The sequence below is a fragment of the Centroberyx affinis genome, unplaced genomic scaffold (assembly GCF_046629955.1).
Source record: "Centroberyx affinis isolate AG114_WGS23_722 - 3 ecotype Tasmania unplaced genomic scaffold, CSIRO-AGI_Caff_v1 ptg000935l_1, whole genome shotgun sequence".
Lineage (NCBI taxonomy): Eukaryota > Metazoa > Chordata > Actinopteri > Beryciformes > Berycidae > Centroberyx > Centroberyx affinis.
Window position 1 is genome coordinate 1 of NW_027279512.1, and position 17,393 is coordinate 17,393.

Below are 17,393 nucleotides of genomic sequence, written 5' to 3' on the forward strand. Positions count from 1 at the left end.
GGTGCAGCATGGGCCAAGGAAGAACTCATTACATTTTGGAGCGGATCCGGATCCGACTCACAAACAAGCAATAACAGCACGAACCTTGGCGGAGGTCTGCGCTCTCCGAGTGCCCTTCTAGTTTGAAATCCTGGTCGTTGAGGAAGAGCAATCGAGTGCAGATTGACAGAACTCCTTTTCAGCCAATCAGCACCTACTGTATGTTTTTGACCATTTCCTTCACTCCCATTGATCCATGGACTTGATACATGTTGAAGAACGTTTCTTTCGATCATGGATGAGGTGGACTGATGGTGTTCAGCTCGGAGTGTCATGTCCAGAGAACTGAAGGGATCTGGAATTTTCAGGCCAAAAACGTGAAAAGGAGTTCTGTGAATCTGTACTCGATTGCTCTTCCTCAACGCGACCAGGATGTGTGTCTCAGTAAACTGAAATTGAATTGCAAGAACTGAATTTGAATTACGAGAACTGAATTTGAAATGTGAGAACTGAATAGTTTCAAAATAATAAATTCAATTTCAAATTATGCTATTCAGATTCAGTTTTTCAATGCAATTATTCAAGTTAAACAATACAAATTCAAATTATATGATTCAAATTCAGTTTTTTAATGCAATTATTCAAGTTGAGCAATTCAACATATTAAATATAAATAATTCAATTTCCGTTTATAGTGACACATATTTCTGCCCATAGGTGTAGGACTGGACCTGGACTCCCCAGTACCATGGTCAGCTAAATGTTAAAATATTAATGTAAAATGGTTATAGTAATAGTAATAACAAAAGTAATAACAGTAATGATAATGTTACTAGTAACAGCTATAGTAGTATAATTAGAAATTGTAATAGTGATAGTCTCAGTAATAGTAATGATAATAGCAACTGTGATGACAATAATAATGAGAGTAACAGTGACAGCAGTAGCAATAGTAGTTCGGACTGTACAAAGCCATTTTAACTGTGTGTGTGTGTGTGTGTGTGTGTGTGTGTGTGAGCATGTTTGTGAGCCTGTCTAAGCATGTGTATGTATGTGTGAGCCTGTGTGTGTGTGTGTGTGTGTGTGTGTGTGGACAGAGACAGACAACACGGTATCTGAGACTTCATTCAGTTTATTAGAGAACAACAAATTTCTCCTTGACTCTCCAACAGCTCTGTAGGTCATGAGACAGATCAGCCGTTAACAGACAGACGATAACAGACAGTTGTTAAGAGACAGTTGCTTACATAGTCAACAGACATTCATTAAGTTGTTAACAGCCATTAACACACAGGCCATGTCCACACGAAGCCGGATAAATTTGAAAACGCTGTTTTCGTGTCGTTTGCGTTTCCGTCCACACAGCGTTTCCATACCGTTTCCTAAATGTTTCTTGTTCACACTAATATGCAAAAAATATAGGAAAACAGTGAAATCTATGCTATTGGGAATGCGCAAGCCTCCGACCCATGACGTTTATGTCGTTACCACCGTGGTTACCGCTGTTTACAGAAGTGTTGTCATGGCTGCAGCAGCAGAGCCTTAAGCGCCAACAAGATGTCCAAATCACGACGGACAAAAGCGAGCCAGACGTCTTTGTCTGGACAGACGAAGTTGAGCTGCTTTTGAAAGTAACGAACGACTACAAGACGCCAAAGCCATGGACAATATAGACTGGGAGTCACATGACAATCCCACGTCAGCGTTTTTGAAAAGCTCCGTTTTCGCCGTCCACACTACAACACAAAGCCGGCATTTTCAGATTTATCCACTTTGGAGAGCGTTTTCAGAAAGCTCAGTTTTCAGTGGTCGAAAACGGCGTCTTAGTGTGGATGGAAGGCCAAAACGGAGAAATAAAGATGTGTTTTCAAATTTACCCGGCTTAGTGTGGACAAGGCAATAGTCGTTGACAGTGTTTAACAGACAGTCTGTAGGCTGGAGGCACACTATATGAGTACAGATTCATATAAGAACTGGACTGGAATATCAGACTGATGAGTAACAGGATGGACGGTCTGTCTGCACTGGTTAGCTGATCAGAGCTGGTCAACGTCACATGACCTGAGAGCATGAAAACATTTGGACCATCACACATCTATCACAGAAACCATCAATCACCAATCAGTCACTCAAAAAGCCCTACACACACACACACACACACACACACTCCATCATAGCAGTGCCAGAGACAAACACTCTCAGTCTTCCATTTTGACCAAATTGTCTAAATTGTTGTTTTAACGGTTCAAACTGTCTTTCTCCATCTTTTTAACCTTGAAGAGTTCAAAACCTCCTCAGCTTGGCCGTACAGGAACACTGACAGATTATGTTAAGTCAAGTCAAGTCAAGTTTATTTATATAGCCCTTTGTCACAAGCATGTCTCAGAGGACTTTACAGAGAGTGTGTCTAGCTAGGTCTGACTAAACACAATCAATACATGTTCCCATGTATGTTCTAATGAGCAAAGTACTGGAATGTTTTAAAGAACACAGAACCAGTATGTTCTAATGAGGCTCCATTTATCTCTGCATGTGAGACGATGTTCAGACAGCAGGGAAAGCTGACTGTCCACTTTGTAATTTAGAAGCGACTACATCAGATTTGTACATTTAAACAGTATCATCATTTGCTTTCATTATGATGTTGGTTGTCATAGTAACGATGCAGGCATGCATGCTAGCACCCCCTTAACACATGGAGGTTTGGTCACTGCTTATTGTTAGTTTTTATGACAGTATTTTCTATTCATGGTCGTACGACAGGAGGCGGGACCTCCTCATGTCCCATAGGGGATGAAGAGGAGTAAGTAAGTAAGTGTTCCTGCTGCAGCCTCATGTCCCATAGGGGATGAAGAGGAGTAAGTAAGTGTTCCTGCTGCAGGGCGAGCCGCGGGTTGGACTCAGACTCGTTGCCTTTCAGAGATTTGAATCACATTTCAAACCAGATATTAATGTGGTTTAAACGTGACGGGAAAAGATCAGATTTCATGTGTCTTTTTTTGTTCAACTTTGTTTGTGAAAATCAGATCCGAGCTTCGCGTGTTTTCTATTTTCGTTTCCGCAGACTTCGGTAAAGTTCCACGGCTTCGGTTCCTCCAGGTTCTAAAGTACAGACGGCTTTCGTGTCGTCTTTGTGTCCTCCAACACATCACCATGGTAACATGGCCAACATTCTAAAGATCCTCAGTTACTATCGCAACAACCATGGAGAGGCACATTGGAACCAACATGGCTGCCACTGGAAACTATGTTGGCCAAACAGTGTCTATACATGGCTCTGCATGGCTTAGTGCCAAACTCTGAAGGTCCACCTGCTTTCATGTCTTTGGAGTGCCTCAGGCACACACACACACACACACACACACACACACACACACACACACACAAAACACTAGTGAATGAACATTATGTTTGTGCAAAGATAATAAAAGGCAAACCCAGACTTCTAAACATTCTGATACAATGAAGAGATGAACTACATTCAGCTACGACATGCTGGACAGCCTGCAACAGTGCAATATCTACACACACACACACACACACACACACACACACACACACACACACACACACACACACACACACAGATAGCTTCAATATTACCAAATATCACAATACCAAGCATTGATAGGTGATAACTTAGTCAACTGTAGCCTGGTAATGTTGCTATGGTGATACTTGGCCTACTGTAGCCTGGTAATGTTGCTATGGTAATAATTGGCCTACTGTAGCCTGGTAATGTTGCTATGGTAATATTTGGCCTACTCTAGCCTGGTAATGTTGCTATGGTGATACTTAGCCTACTGTAGCCTGGTAATGTTGCTATGGTGATACTTGGCCTACTGTAGCCTGGTAATGTTGCTATGGTGATACTTGGTGTACTATATTACGATAAAGCTGTGGTATACAAACAACCCTTATGCGTGCACACACACACACTCTCTCTCACACACACACACACAGTTGTGTCTCAGTGGCGACTCCGGTGCTGGGTTCCTCTGCTCTTCCTCTGGAGAATCTGATCCCATTTCTAGACAGACAGGCAGGCAGACAGGCAGGTGAGCAGACAGACAGACAGGCAGGCAGACAGGCAGGTGAGCAGACAGACAGACAGTATGGGGTGTTTTTTGTGCCAGGGATGATATAAATGAACTAACAGAGAGGATAACTCAGCTGTCTAACAAACGCCCCGTGCGTGTTGAAAAATCCATTCGATTCTAATTGTATTTGATGGAGAAACTGACGGTGCGTGTGACATCATGACGGCGTACCACAGGTCCTCACTACGCGCGCACCGGGCCTAGCGGCGATGTAGCAGCTAATTTGTAATTTTTTCCTTTGCTCATGGATAGCGTACGTACGTGTGTACATGAGGATATGCGCGTGGATAATCTACGCACAGACGTACGTTCGTATCACAATGTGTTTTTGTAACTGTAATTAATAATCTAAAATATACATTATTAATAAAGATGCCCTAAGATGGGGAGGTGGCAGGTAGAAGTTACTATATGTAATAGAAGATGTTACAATTAACAATAAAATAAAGCTGTCCTATTAGGAGTGGATGACTGTGGGGAAAAATGAAAGAAAATCAAATCTAAGTAGAACATACTTATGGCAGTGAGCCTAACTCTTTATAATAATATAGTATATTATATTGGCAAGCATGATGACTGTAATAAGACATTTTGACCGCTCCCCCAGTCAAAGCAGGCTGAACCGGCCCTGGAAACAAGGCCTTCAGTTAAACTGTTATGAAAGGAACCGATACAGTATGAAGTTTACTGTACTTTGACTCTTCATTTGCAGCATCCACACTCTAAGACTTCTCAAGTACTCAAGGTGTGTGTGTGTGTGTGTGCGTGTGTGTGTGTATTGTATGTACACAGGTGTGTTTTGTATGTATGTATGTATGTATGTGTGTATGTACAGTATGTATGTATGTGTGTCGTACCTTGACTTTCTTTGTCATTTTGTCCCTCCACTTCTGGGCAATAGAACCTTCAATCAGCAGCAATCTGCAACACACACACACACACACACACACACACACACACAAAATGTAAATGTTACTGTAACTGTTGTGTTGAGTCAGCAGTGTCAGTCCTATTGCAGCTGATAGTTTTTAAAGTGTTTTATGTTCAGAAACATACTGTATGAATATAGTTATGATAGAAAAACAACTATAGCACTACTACTACTATTACTACTACTACTGCTATTACTACTACTACTACTACTGCTACTACTGCTGCTACTGCTACTGCTACTACTACTACTACTGCTATTACTACTACTACTACTACTATTGCTACTGCTACTGCTGCTACTACTACTACTACTGCTATTACTACTACTACTACTACTATTGCTACTGCTACTGCTGCTACTGCTACTACTACTACTACTGCTATTACTACTACTACTACTACTACTACTGCTACTGCTACTACTGCTGCTACTGCTACTGCTGCTATTACTACTACTACTACTACTACTATTGCTACTGCTACTGCTGCTACTACTACTACTACTGCTACTACTATTGCTACTGCTACTACTGCTGCTACTGCTACTGCTACTGCTATTACTACTGCTACTGCTACTACTGCTACTACTACTGCTACTACTACCTGGACCTCTCTTCGTTCTCGTAGCCCATGATGAGGTACTCCTCCCCGGCGGAGACCGGGGGACACAGGCAGGTGGAGGAGTAGTACAGCGTCTGCGTCTCCTTGGGGATGTTGACCAGAGAAGACTTCAGCACCTCCTTCACCTCCACCACCGCCGTCAGCTCCAGACCGCGGCTCCTCACCTCCCTGACCCTCGCCCTGATCACTGAGGAGAGGCGTCATCATTACACATGGACAACCTGGACCGTGTGTTTGTTTAAATCTGGTCCGGTCCTGTCTGATCTAATAGCAGAATCCAGTCTGTACCGGTCTAGTCCAACAGTCTGGCGTGGTGTGGCGTGGTGAGTCGTTTATTTTCTGGTTTTCATGGCGGTCAAGAGCAGAATAACCCCAAGTTAAAACTAAGTGTAATATTGCTTTAACAACGGAGAAGCTCCTAGACTTACTCAGTACCTGCTGGTCAGTAGTACTACATGCTGCAGTACCTACCGGTCAGTAGTACTACATGTTGCAGTCCCTGCTGGTCAGTAGTACTACATGTTGCAGTACCTACCGGTCAGTAGTACTACATGTTGCAGTCCCTGCTGGTCAGTAGTACTACATGTTGCAGTACCTACCAGTCAGTAGTACTACTGTATTGTTTGTGTTGTATTTTATGTCGACCTGCCCTGGGACTGCAGATGGAAATTAGCAAATAGCTATAATCTGGTGCAAAGCATCTTTTCTCTTTTCTGAGATCAATGTTCTCTTTTGCACATGGTCCCTGACAAATAAACGTAATAAACTAACTTAAACTAAACTACATGTTGATCCACAGTCTCTTGTTAATGGATGAATTCATGTTCCAGATGACTCACCGTAGTTGTAGTTGTTCTTCAGGTAGCTCCTCAAACCCATTTTGACTAGCTTACATCTACAGCGATCTACACACACACACACACACACACACACACACACACACACACACACACACACACACACACACACACACACACACACAGACAGACAGACAGAGAAAGAGAGAGGGTGATCCTTGGATCATAAAGAATTTTCATCGATAGATAAATAGATTCACTGTACAGGCTATTTAAGAACTAGGAAAAGCAAATGTTAAAACACGCTATGTAAGCACTAGGGAAAAATTACGAGATTTTATTTTAACAATCCCTGTGGAGAAATTGAGTTGCTGCAGCAGCAAATGTTAAGAGCAATGTTAACCATCAATGAAAAATGGAATATAAATAAAATTGAATTGAACTGAACTGAAGTTGTAGTGAACAGATGTGGGGCGCTGTCTTTAAGTTTTTTCCTGCACACTTCAGCTTTCTTTGCAAGAACCGTCTTAGAAAAGTACTTACAACTGGGCAGTATGTATCTAGGGTCAGTTGTCATCTTTCTCTTTCTCTACTGTACAGAGCGGCGGCATGACATTGGCCATGAACTCCGTTATGGCGTTAGTCATTTCGCTCCACCGTTTGCTTTTTTGATCATAAGGGCAAACAGCTGAGCGATCAGGCTCTGGCTAAACTTCTTTTAAAGGCACTTGCTGTAGTCGCTAGCATGGCTGTTCTTCACATGTGTGAAAAGGTTGGTGGTGTTGCCACCTGCTGCCCACACCGCTTGCAGAGTTTGCAAATCACCTCATTTTGGTCTATGTGACTCTCTCTGAATCCAAACCAAGATGACCGATGGTGCATTTCTTCCACAGCAGACGACAGTTTTGTAGCTGCAACTCTCTCTAGGTTCGTATGTCCGCTCAGCCCAGAAACTACAGCAAGCGCAGAGCAATTCCTAAAATTGTTTTATAGGTTATGTACCGGCTTGCACTTGAGGTACAGTTTATACAATAATTTGTATTTCACGTAGATAATATGACCTACAAATATTGTTATAACTGAAAATGCATTCCATTAAGAGAAATCATACCGGTATGGACGTTTCTTCCCAGCCACACTGAGAGCACCTCCATTTTGCACCATTTTGGTCAATCCATGTTAGTAGTTCCATGTTCCACAGACAGACAGACAGACAGACAGACAGACAGACAGACAGACAGACAGATAGATTACCTCCATTGGGTCCTTTACAGTGGAGGTTGTTGGAGTCCATGGGAAAGTCTGGACTGGATTCTGGAGGAAAACAGAAGCTGTCAGTGGATCAAAACCTAAATCGGATCAGCATGTTACTGAACTGGTTAGACTGGTTTCTATAAATACTATAATCAACTAACTAACCAACCATCTAACCAACCAACTAACCTACAGTCAGCTAACCTACAGTCAGCTAACCAACCAGCTAATGTAACAGGTAAGCTTCTAGAAAACCTACTGAAGCTAGGTCAGATTGAATGTCAAAGGTCAGACTCACCTGGGTTACACCTGGATGGGTCCTGGTAGTACTGATCTGGAGAGAAAGTACCAGAAACAGCAGTCAGTATCTGTGTCTGTTTGTCTGTCTGTCTCTCTTCTAGAAAACCACAGTAGGTGGTTCTGACTGTGAAAACTTTAGTTTCCAGTCTGATCCAGGATCAGTTGCTGAGGATCTCAGGCTGCATTCAGGGTCATAAGGGGACAGAAGGTCCGACATGTAACTTGGGGCTAGACTTTGATGATCAGTAAAATCTTAAAATCATCTTTAAAATGAACAGGACGCCAGTGCAGGAAAGCTAGGATGGAGGTAATATGGTCTTGTCTCCTGGTCTTGGTTGAAAGTCTGGCTTCAGCAGAATCATCTCAGATTGGGAGCAGTGAGCCCAACACAGTTTTCTGAGCGATTGAGCAAAATTGAAATTGCTGTCGATTGAATTTTTTTTAAATGTTACTGGAATTCATGAAAGAAAGTAGCTGCAACTTTTTCCCAAGACCTTGGACAAGAACGGCAGTTTGGATATACTGTAGGTCTTTAGTTATTGAGATTTGGTTCCTTCTGGAGAGGCTAACCATGTTTAAAACAGGGGAAACACAGGGGGAAAGACAGTGAGCTATTTAGTAATAGTACTAGTATCTTTATTATCCCTGAGAGGGAAATTGGTTTGCAGCAATAAAAAACATACACAATTCAAGACAAATATCATAAATACATCATAAAATCAATTTTCACCAAAAAGCTAGCATTTGTTTCAGGGTCCATTTTGTACTAAAAGTACTACTTTAATACATGACGACTCAGAAGTACAAGCTGACGAGAAGACCCTGAAAGCAACAAGACTCTCCCATCAGATGTAGGGCGACCAAAGCGAGCACAATGCGTTCCTGAGTTATGGCAATTTTTGTAAGATAGACCCCGCCCACAACATTTGACCAAACTTGGAAGTCAATTATATCAATATATATATATGGAGTTTCAAAAACTGCTCAATAATTTTTGTTCAGGACCGTCCAGATATACTATGTGCCAAATTTGGTGAAGATTGCACAAAATTTGTAGGAGGAGCAGCGAAAAAACAGTTTTGGACAAAATTTGAAATGGCGGAAAATCTCGTCTGACGGAAATGGGCGGGGCCTATTTAGATGGATGCGGAATGGAATTTTGTTTCTACAACGTACGGTTCAGAAGTTACAGGCCAAAACGTAAAGTTTCTTGTTATAGCGCCACCATGAGGCCAATTGATGTGGTTTTTGTTGCCTGAGTAGCTGAGCACTACTACTGCTTGGACCCCTAATAATAATAAAAGAAGAAGAATACCTGGTCCCTCTGCCTTGACAATGGCCTCTGGGGAGATGCAGACTCCACGGTCGTACAGCGGCAGGTCGGTGCAGGACAGGCTGTCCGGCCAGCTGTGGTTATAACGCTTCATCACTGGTTCACAGCCACATTTAGCCCTCTCACACACCGCCTTGCAGGGTTTAATGGGTTCGTGTTGAAAGTCAATGGTGCAGATAGGAGCGTACATCGCACATAGGAAGAACAGCAAGTCTGGACTGCAGCCAGTACCTGGACAAAAGGCAGAGAAACCACCGACTGCTGTCAACTACTGTGGACTAAAGAATATCTAAGAATCTTTCTAGTATCAACCAGCATGTTCTAAAGAATATCTGAGAATCTTTCTAGTACCAACCAGTATGTACTAAAGAATATCTAAGAATCTTTCTAGTATCAACCAGTATGTACTAAAGAATATCTAAGAATCTTTCTAGTACCAACCAGCATGTTCTAAAGAATATCTAAGAATCTTTCTAGTACCAACCAGCATGTTCTAAAGAATATCTACGAATCTTTCTTGTACCAACCTGTATGTACTAAAGAATATCTAAGAATCTTTAAGGCTATCTAAGACTGCGTTCACACATTCCGTTTTTTCCCCAACTGCCACCGCCTTTTTTTCAAGGCGCACAAAAGACGGCCGCTCCCGAAAAAGCGCTGCGCCTGGTGTTTTGTTTTGCCAAGAGCGCTTTTGGATTGCTTTCAGAAGTTGAAAAATGTTAAAATTTTCACAAAAGCGCCGGGTGACGTAAACTGCTTTTTTCTCAGCCAACCAATCACGATGAAAGGAGAGGCCGGGTGTTTCCCATAACAACAGCAAAAATGGTGAAAGTCAAAGTTGTAATAAATGAATTTCCGTTCCCACAACAGTGATCATAAAGGAAATATGGGATTATACTGGACGTGTATTGGGAATATCTGTCAGCCTTTGCTTGTTGCTGAACACTTTATTGTCTGATAGAAGAGCTAACCAGCTGGCTAACAGCTAACGTCAGATGATGTTATCGCGATCCGCTTTTTATTTCTCCTCACAAAAAGCTCCAGGCAGCTTTTTCCACACAAAAAACGCTGTGTGAACGCAGCCTAAGAATCGTTCTTACGTTGGTTTTTCGTAGCCATGTTTCTTAAGAACAAAAGTAAGACCATTTTAAGAAAGTTTTGTGAATGAGGCCCAATGTCTTGCTGGTGAGGTCTATACATGAGGGCACAAAGTACAGGATTAGCTACTCCAACTTTTAGAAGTTGGACCTCTAAACTGAAAAACTGTCATGAGACGGAATTTGAGGTTGAAACTTCAACCCAAGGATGAAACTTTCTTGATCCCTTTGGGGAAACTGGGTCGTTGCAGCAGCGAACAGTAATAGGATAAGGAAAAGAAAAATAGAATGATTAATACTAATCCTGAATACAAACTGGAGGTATTTCAACAATTTCAGTGTGTTATGGTGTAAAGTAGAAATGTAAAATGAAAAAGATTAGCATTATGGGGGTATGCAAAACAACGGCTGTAATACATACTTAAGAAAAAATGAATCTAATATATGCATAATAAGAAATATATGCAGTATTAAAAAGTGGAAAATTATTAAAAAAAATAAGATATATGTATTATATAAGAAATTAGAAGAATATGAAAAAAACAATTATGTGAATTCACAGTTTATATACAGGATGTACAAGATGTCACATTAGCAGAAGATCATGTCTAGAAGTGTAGAAATGTAGAAAACTATTCACCTTATCAAATATATTCAATTTACTGAAGTAGATACCATGTACAGAACGTGCAGATTTAGTTATGTGCATTATTAGCTGTCCAACTTATCAAAAACACACAGAGTTTTGATACGCAGAGTACATACTACTATCAGCTGGTATGTACTAAAGAATATCTCCAATATGAACCAGTATGAGCAGCAGCTACAGGCAGCAGGCCAGAATAGACTGAAATCTCATGTGGTTTAGCTGAACTCTGAGAACAAATACAGAGCGGAGCTGAACTGGAATCAGACTTCTGACCACAACGGATGACTGGAGCAGCAATCTAAAGGTCACAGAAGAAAGTTTGTGACTGGTTCCAATCCACAGATGGACTGAAGAAATCTGTGCAGGGAAAGTGAATGAGTATTGATCTGTTCTCCCTCAACAACTACTTTCAATGAGCCCTTAAGCAAGGCACTTAACCCCCAACTGCTCCACAGCAGCTGCTGTTTGGCCAACAGGCGAAGACTGTGGTTGTACTGGCAGCTCCCAGTGGCAATTACCTGATTTTCCCCAAGGGGATCAATAAAAGTCCAATCTCATCTCATCTCATCTCATCTCATCTCATCTCATCTCATCTCATCTCATCTCATCTCATCTCATCTCATCTCACCTCACCTCACCTCACCTCACCTCACCTCACCTCACCTCACCTCACCTCACCTCACCTCACCTCACCTCACCGCACCGCACCGCACCGCACCGCATCGCATCGCATCTCATCTCATCTCATCTCATCTTGTGTGGAACTGGATGAATGTGAAGTAGGGTGGGGAGAAAGGTTAAAAATAAAACTAGCTCTCTGGTGCCCAGAGATAGTTGAGTGGTGCACGCCTGGTTCAGACTGGACGCATAGTGGCCAAGTCGCAGTTGGGCCGTTCACACCAGAAGCATTTCTGGGCGCCGGCCAGCAGCTCTCCTGCTTGACAAGAGGAAAAAACCCTGTGGAAACAGCTGTAGCTGCTGACATTCTGCTCCAACAGACACCAAAGCTTCATCTGTTCACTGTTGTCCTTGTAGAAACACTGCTGACAGCTCACTGGACTTTTCCACATCAGGGATCAACTTTATATCTTCCATCTTCTTCACTTTCTCCCTTTCTTCATAGACTCGTGTATCAAAGTGTCACGTTTATTTGTTTGTTTTCGCAGCGAGAGTCGTAACTTGTGATCAGGCAATAATAAGGAAAGCCGATGGGATCTCTCTCTCTATCTTTCTCGATTTGGACTTAGGCTGTTGTCAGGCTTTGTCGTGGCCGAGCACTTCCTGGTTTCACTCTCTGAGTTTCGATAGGTGGGTCAGCTGATGTGGGTCTCGCCTTCTACCTGTTGCTTTGTTGTGGAAATCTGAAAGGGGCGGGTTCAGCCATGGTAACGCGCTGTGACTGGGGACAGCTGTGGCATTTCCTGGTATTTAAACACTTAAGATGCGCTGTAGCGTCAGTGGAATGACCAACTAACCTTCAAGGAGCATGTGGCTTCTGTTGCTCGGCCATGTGGATTTGCTCTGAACGACATCAGGAAGATCAGACCCTACCTGTCTGAACATGCAGCTCAACTCCTGGTTCAGGCTCTTGTAATATCAGCCTTGACTCCTGCAGCTCCTTCCTGGCAGGGCTCCCGGCATGTAGCTCAAACCTCTGCAGATGATCCAGAACAGGCGGAGCGTCCGGTCTTCACCCGGCCCAACAGAGCACATGTCACTCTGCTGTTCATCTCCCTCCTCTGGCTCCCAGTCGCCCGCATCCAGTTCAAGTCCTTGATGCTCGCCTACAAAACGGCTCAGACCGACCTGAACTCCTCATTCAGGTCTACGCTCCCTCCGCCCACTACGCTCTGCCAAGGAGCCACAACAAGGCCCTAAGTCTCTATCCAGACTCTTCTTCTGTGGTTCCTCGTCTGCCACTACAACAAGGCCCTAAGTCTCTATCCAGACTCTTCTTCTGTGGTTCCTCATCTGCCACCACAACAAGGCCCTAAGTCTCTATCCAGACTCTTCTGTGGTTCCCCGGTGGTGGAACGAGTTACCAAACTCCATTCGATCCTCTTACTCTCGTTGTTCTCTCCTGACTAGATCCTTGCTTGTGTTGTATTAAAATCTCATGTGTACGTCGCTTTGGATAAAAGCATCTGTCAAATGGTAAATTGTAAATTGTAATTGATTATTTGTGCTTCTGTAGTGATATAATGGAGATATGACCAGCTACAGTGTATTTCTATGGTGTCTTCCTGTGAAATACGCACAGAAGATAGACTAGACGCCGAAACTGGCACTGCAGATTTCGAGCCACAAACGGTGTAAACAGTCGGACACATTAACATGGCCGCCGAAAGGAAGCAGGCTACGCTTCGGTGCGCATCTAGTGTGAACCAGGCCTTAGTCTCCAGGGATCAAATCCCAGCCTCTCTGTTTTTAGACAATCTGAATGAAGAATAAAAATATGCAATCTGATGACGTCAAGGGTGTGGCTCTACCACAGGTTTGCACCAGTCCAAAACAAATAGCAGATGGGCATTTCCATCTGAGAAAGTGGTACAATCTGGATATTGATATGATTTATCAACATCAAATGTACGCTTGTATCTGTTGATTGGTCAGGCTAAGAACTAGGAAAAGCATGTCTCCCATTTAGATCTCCTATTCCTTCTGCCACCTGAAGCACATTTTATAGTCAAATGTAATGTAAAGATGTAAAGTGTGTGAATGTAAACAATGCAGCGCCACTTACATTTAAGTTTTTATACTTCTGCATTGATGTGCGAGTAGCATGTCGTTGAAATCCCAAACACAGGGTGGCAGTGTTTAAAAAAGAACATATCACACCAAAATGAAACATAGAAGAGAGAAACAGGAAGCAGAGGTGACAACAAGCAGTGGTAAAAACAAACATGGATGCAACTATAGCAGTGCAGCTGGAGGAATGGGATGTTGGAGCAGTTGGAGTTTGAAGAGTTGGACGGTGTCATGATCACCGCTATGATCGACCGATCAGAATGCACGACTTCGCATAGACTCAACGTGGAGTTGAGATTCTTGGGAAACACAGAGACACTTTTCAACCCCAAATACGCATCAAATCCCGTCAGTTTACATGCAGAGACGTTATTTTCATGAAAGTATAATATGCCCTTTACTGAAAGACCTATCAATCTAATACACAGGCCATTTGATATTTAACGATAGGCTACACTGAGTTGTACTTTAATGGCCTATTCATGCAGACAATAGAATTACTCGGCAAAGCTAAACAGGACATTAGCTCAATAGTGGGAATGGTGATTAGTGTTGTCATGGTGGGCGGTGTTCCCGGTGGCATACGGTCTTGGAGTCCACACCGGTGTTACTAGGCCCACACTGGGAATACCATTATTTTATATTTTGTAAAATAAAAGCACATATTCAGAGCTTCAAATGCTGTTAACACACGTGAGTTTGGAGAGGAATTTTAAGTTTGACTTTCGTTGTAGTGATGCTGACTTTGATAACTTAGACCCTCTAGTGGCGACAGGTGGTATAACCGGTATGGCCGGTGTTGAGAGGGAAACCCCGGTGTCAAAATGGCACCACCGTGACAACTCTAATGGTGAGTTTACTTTGCACCAAGAACAAGGCACCGTCAAAATCACTGTGAAAAGAAAACAGACACATCTGCTCAAAGTGCAAACTTAATTCACTAAAACCTTCGACTCAGTCTGTAGTGATGGTACTGGTCACTGGTGATGATACAGTTAATGGTTCTCCTGGGGAACAGGCTTTGCTCATATCAACCTTTGCTTTAGTTCTCCTTGTGGATTCAGATTCTAATGCATTATCTGTCCTGTGTTCATTTGTCGAGTCTAAGTCAATTCCTTACAGGACTAATAGCGCCTTTCAGGTGATGTCACCCCCTCTAGCAGCCATGTTGGAGGTCTTCAGCTCTGTGAACAGATGACTGTGTTTCTGTCTCAACAGAATTGAACAGATGATTAATTTCTGTCTGTTTCTGACTGAACTGATCATTTCATCACTGATCCATCTGATTGATTTAGTGTTTAGACGTGTCAGCGTGTTAGCTAGCTAACCATAGTATCTGGTCAGCTAACCATCACTGTCTTGTTGTTAACACATCTGATTAGCACACTAGCTAACGTATCTAGTAGCAGCTAGCGTTAGCATGTTCACATTAACATCAGTGTGTTTGCTGGCTAGTTAGCTAGCTAACAGTTTGTTCAGGTTAACTGAGCTGACTCTTCTCAAGCTACAACTCTTCATGTTTTGGAGTAGAGACTAGGGCTAAAGACAAGACAGTTTACTGTGTCACAGTAACCTACATTTGGAAACAAATCCACCTTATCACACTATTCACTTTTACTGAGAACGTTACTGAATGGATCTACAGCCACACCACAAAAAGCTGACTCTGTTTCTGGCTGCTTGATACACATTTATACTTTATTAACTAACACACAGTTCTACAGTGTTCCTCCATCATGGAGACTCAGCTGGCTGGCAGGCTGGTACTCTGAAACATACTGGTCAGTACTCTGAAACATACAGTATTCTGAAAGTAGTACTAATTTCACAGTACTCATGTCAGATCCCAAACTGAGCCTGGAGTCTCTCTGGAATCCAAACTCATTAAAAAAATACTAATACTCTGTTCATGAACAGGGATCAACTGTTTTTTCACGGCCCATACCGATACCAATATTTTTGCTAACAGCTAATATCTTGTGCCAATATTCTGTATATCTAAATTTGACCATTTTCATGCCAAAAAGTTTAAAAGAAATTGCCATGATCCAGTGTTTCCCCTATAATAATTATTCTTTGCATAGTAGAAAAGCCTCTGAAACCATTTAGATGCTATGTGATGCTAAAACTCTCCAATAAAATGAATTGCTGATGAACTTATCTCAGGATGGCTAGATGCAGGTTTGACAGACTGCCAGTAAAACATACCAGTAATCTGAAACATATTGGTCAGTACTCTGAAACTTACTAGTACTCTGAAAAATACTGGTCAGTACTCTGAAACATATCAGTATTCTGAAACATACTGGTTCTCACATACCAGTACTCTAAAACATACTAGTACTCTGAAACATACAGTATTCTTAAATATACAGTACTCGGAAACATACAGTATTCTGAAACATACTAGTACTCTGAAACACACCAGTACTCTGAAACATGCAGTATTCTGAAAGTAGTACTAATTCCACAGTACTCTGCTCATTAAAGACAGAAACAGGTCCCATCTGCGGCCCTGAGCCATAGGTTAAGACACAATGTCCAATCACAATGAACTAAAGCTCCAGTCTGAGGCAGTGAGTTTAGGTTCAGGTATGTGAGTCTATATTCAGATGTATTATTGATAAGGTTTGATCTTTATAAGCCTTGGACCTGGTAGTAACAGTAACAGGACTTAGTTAATTTGTTAATTTATTAGTTAACTGACTTACCTAACAGTACTTCAAATGTTCTGCGTCTAAAACAGTGTTTTCCTGTTTGGCAATAACAGCAACAGGACCAAGTCAGTCAGTTAGTTAATTAGTTGATTAATTAGTTAATTGACTCCCCCAACAGCCCTTCAAACTGCTCTATGTTCTCCAATAACAGTAACGGGACCTAGTCAGTGAGTTAATTAGTTAATTAGTTGGTTAATTAGTTAATTGGCTCACCCAACAGCCCTTCAAACTGCTCTATGGCTAAAACAGCGTTGTCCTGCGTGCTGTGGTGAAGGTGGTTTGGCATCTTCGTCATGTTCCACGGCATAGACCGACATAACGGGATCCGGACCGGCTCGCACGAGGCCGCCTGGACAACCGACGGCGGCCACAACACGCACGAGACTGCCAGGAGAGTCACGGAGATTAACGGAGAGAACATGTCGGTAGGTCCGGCGGGTTTGGTGAGCAGTCCGCCGGTGTTCCGGTAACTTAATGTGCGCTCAGAGAAAAATGCAGCAGAAGTTCTGAAAACTTAAATCCAAGTAATTCACCGGTTACAGTCAGACTGAATGCTGATTTTCTGCCTATTTCTTCGTTTCTTCTGATTATTCCGGTGGCGCGTGAGGCTGCTGTCGTGTCCGCTCTGCAGGCAGCTCGCGACTGAACGGGAGGAGCTGCTTTCTTATTCAGCCTTTCACCTCCTCCTCTTCCTCCATCCCTCCTCCTCTATCCCTACTTCTCTTCCAACTCTCCTCCTACTCCTCTTCCTCTAACCCTCCTCCTCTTCCTCCTCCTCCTCCTCATCATCATCCACATCTATAACTCCTCTCCTCTCTTCCTCTCCTCTCCTCTCTTTTCCTCCTCTCATCCTCGCTCCTCCTTT

At 42.6% G+C, this 17,393-nt stretch overlaps 1 protein-coding gene across 2 annotated transcripts; it reads right to left on the bottom strand.

Annotated features, from left to right (window-relative positions):
- Positions 1–1,095: 1,095 nt before the first annotated feature.
- On the bottom strand, positions 1,096–17,191 carry frzb (frizzled related protein). Of its 2 annotated transcripts, none has more exons than XM_071521847.1 (8): positions 16,742–17,191; positions 9,300–9,548; positions 7,983–8,018; positions 7,685–7,744; positions 6,473–6,538; positions 5,616–5,820; positions 4,937–5,000; positions 1,096–2,040 (listed from the first exon to the last, which is right to left on the bottom strand). In XM_071521847.1, exons 1-8 carry the CDS (start codon positions 16,947–16,949, stop codon positions 2,032–2,034), a joined length of 897 nt encoding a protein of 298 aa, XP_071377948.1. In that variant the 5' UTR covers positions 16,950–17,191; the 3' UTR covers positions 1,096–2,031. The 2 variants fall into 2 exon arrangements, with proteins under 2 accessions (XP_071377948.1, XP_071377947.1); XM_071521846.1 differs by having other exon boundaries at positions 1,096–4,009.
- Between the last annotated feature and the right edge of the window lie 202 nt (positions 17,192–17,393).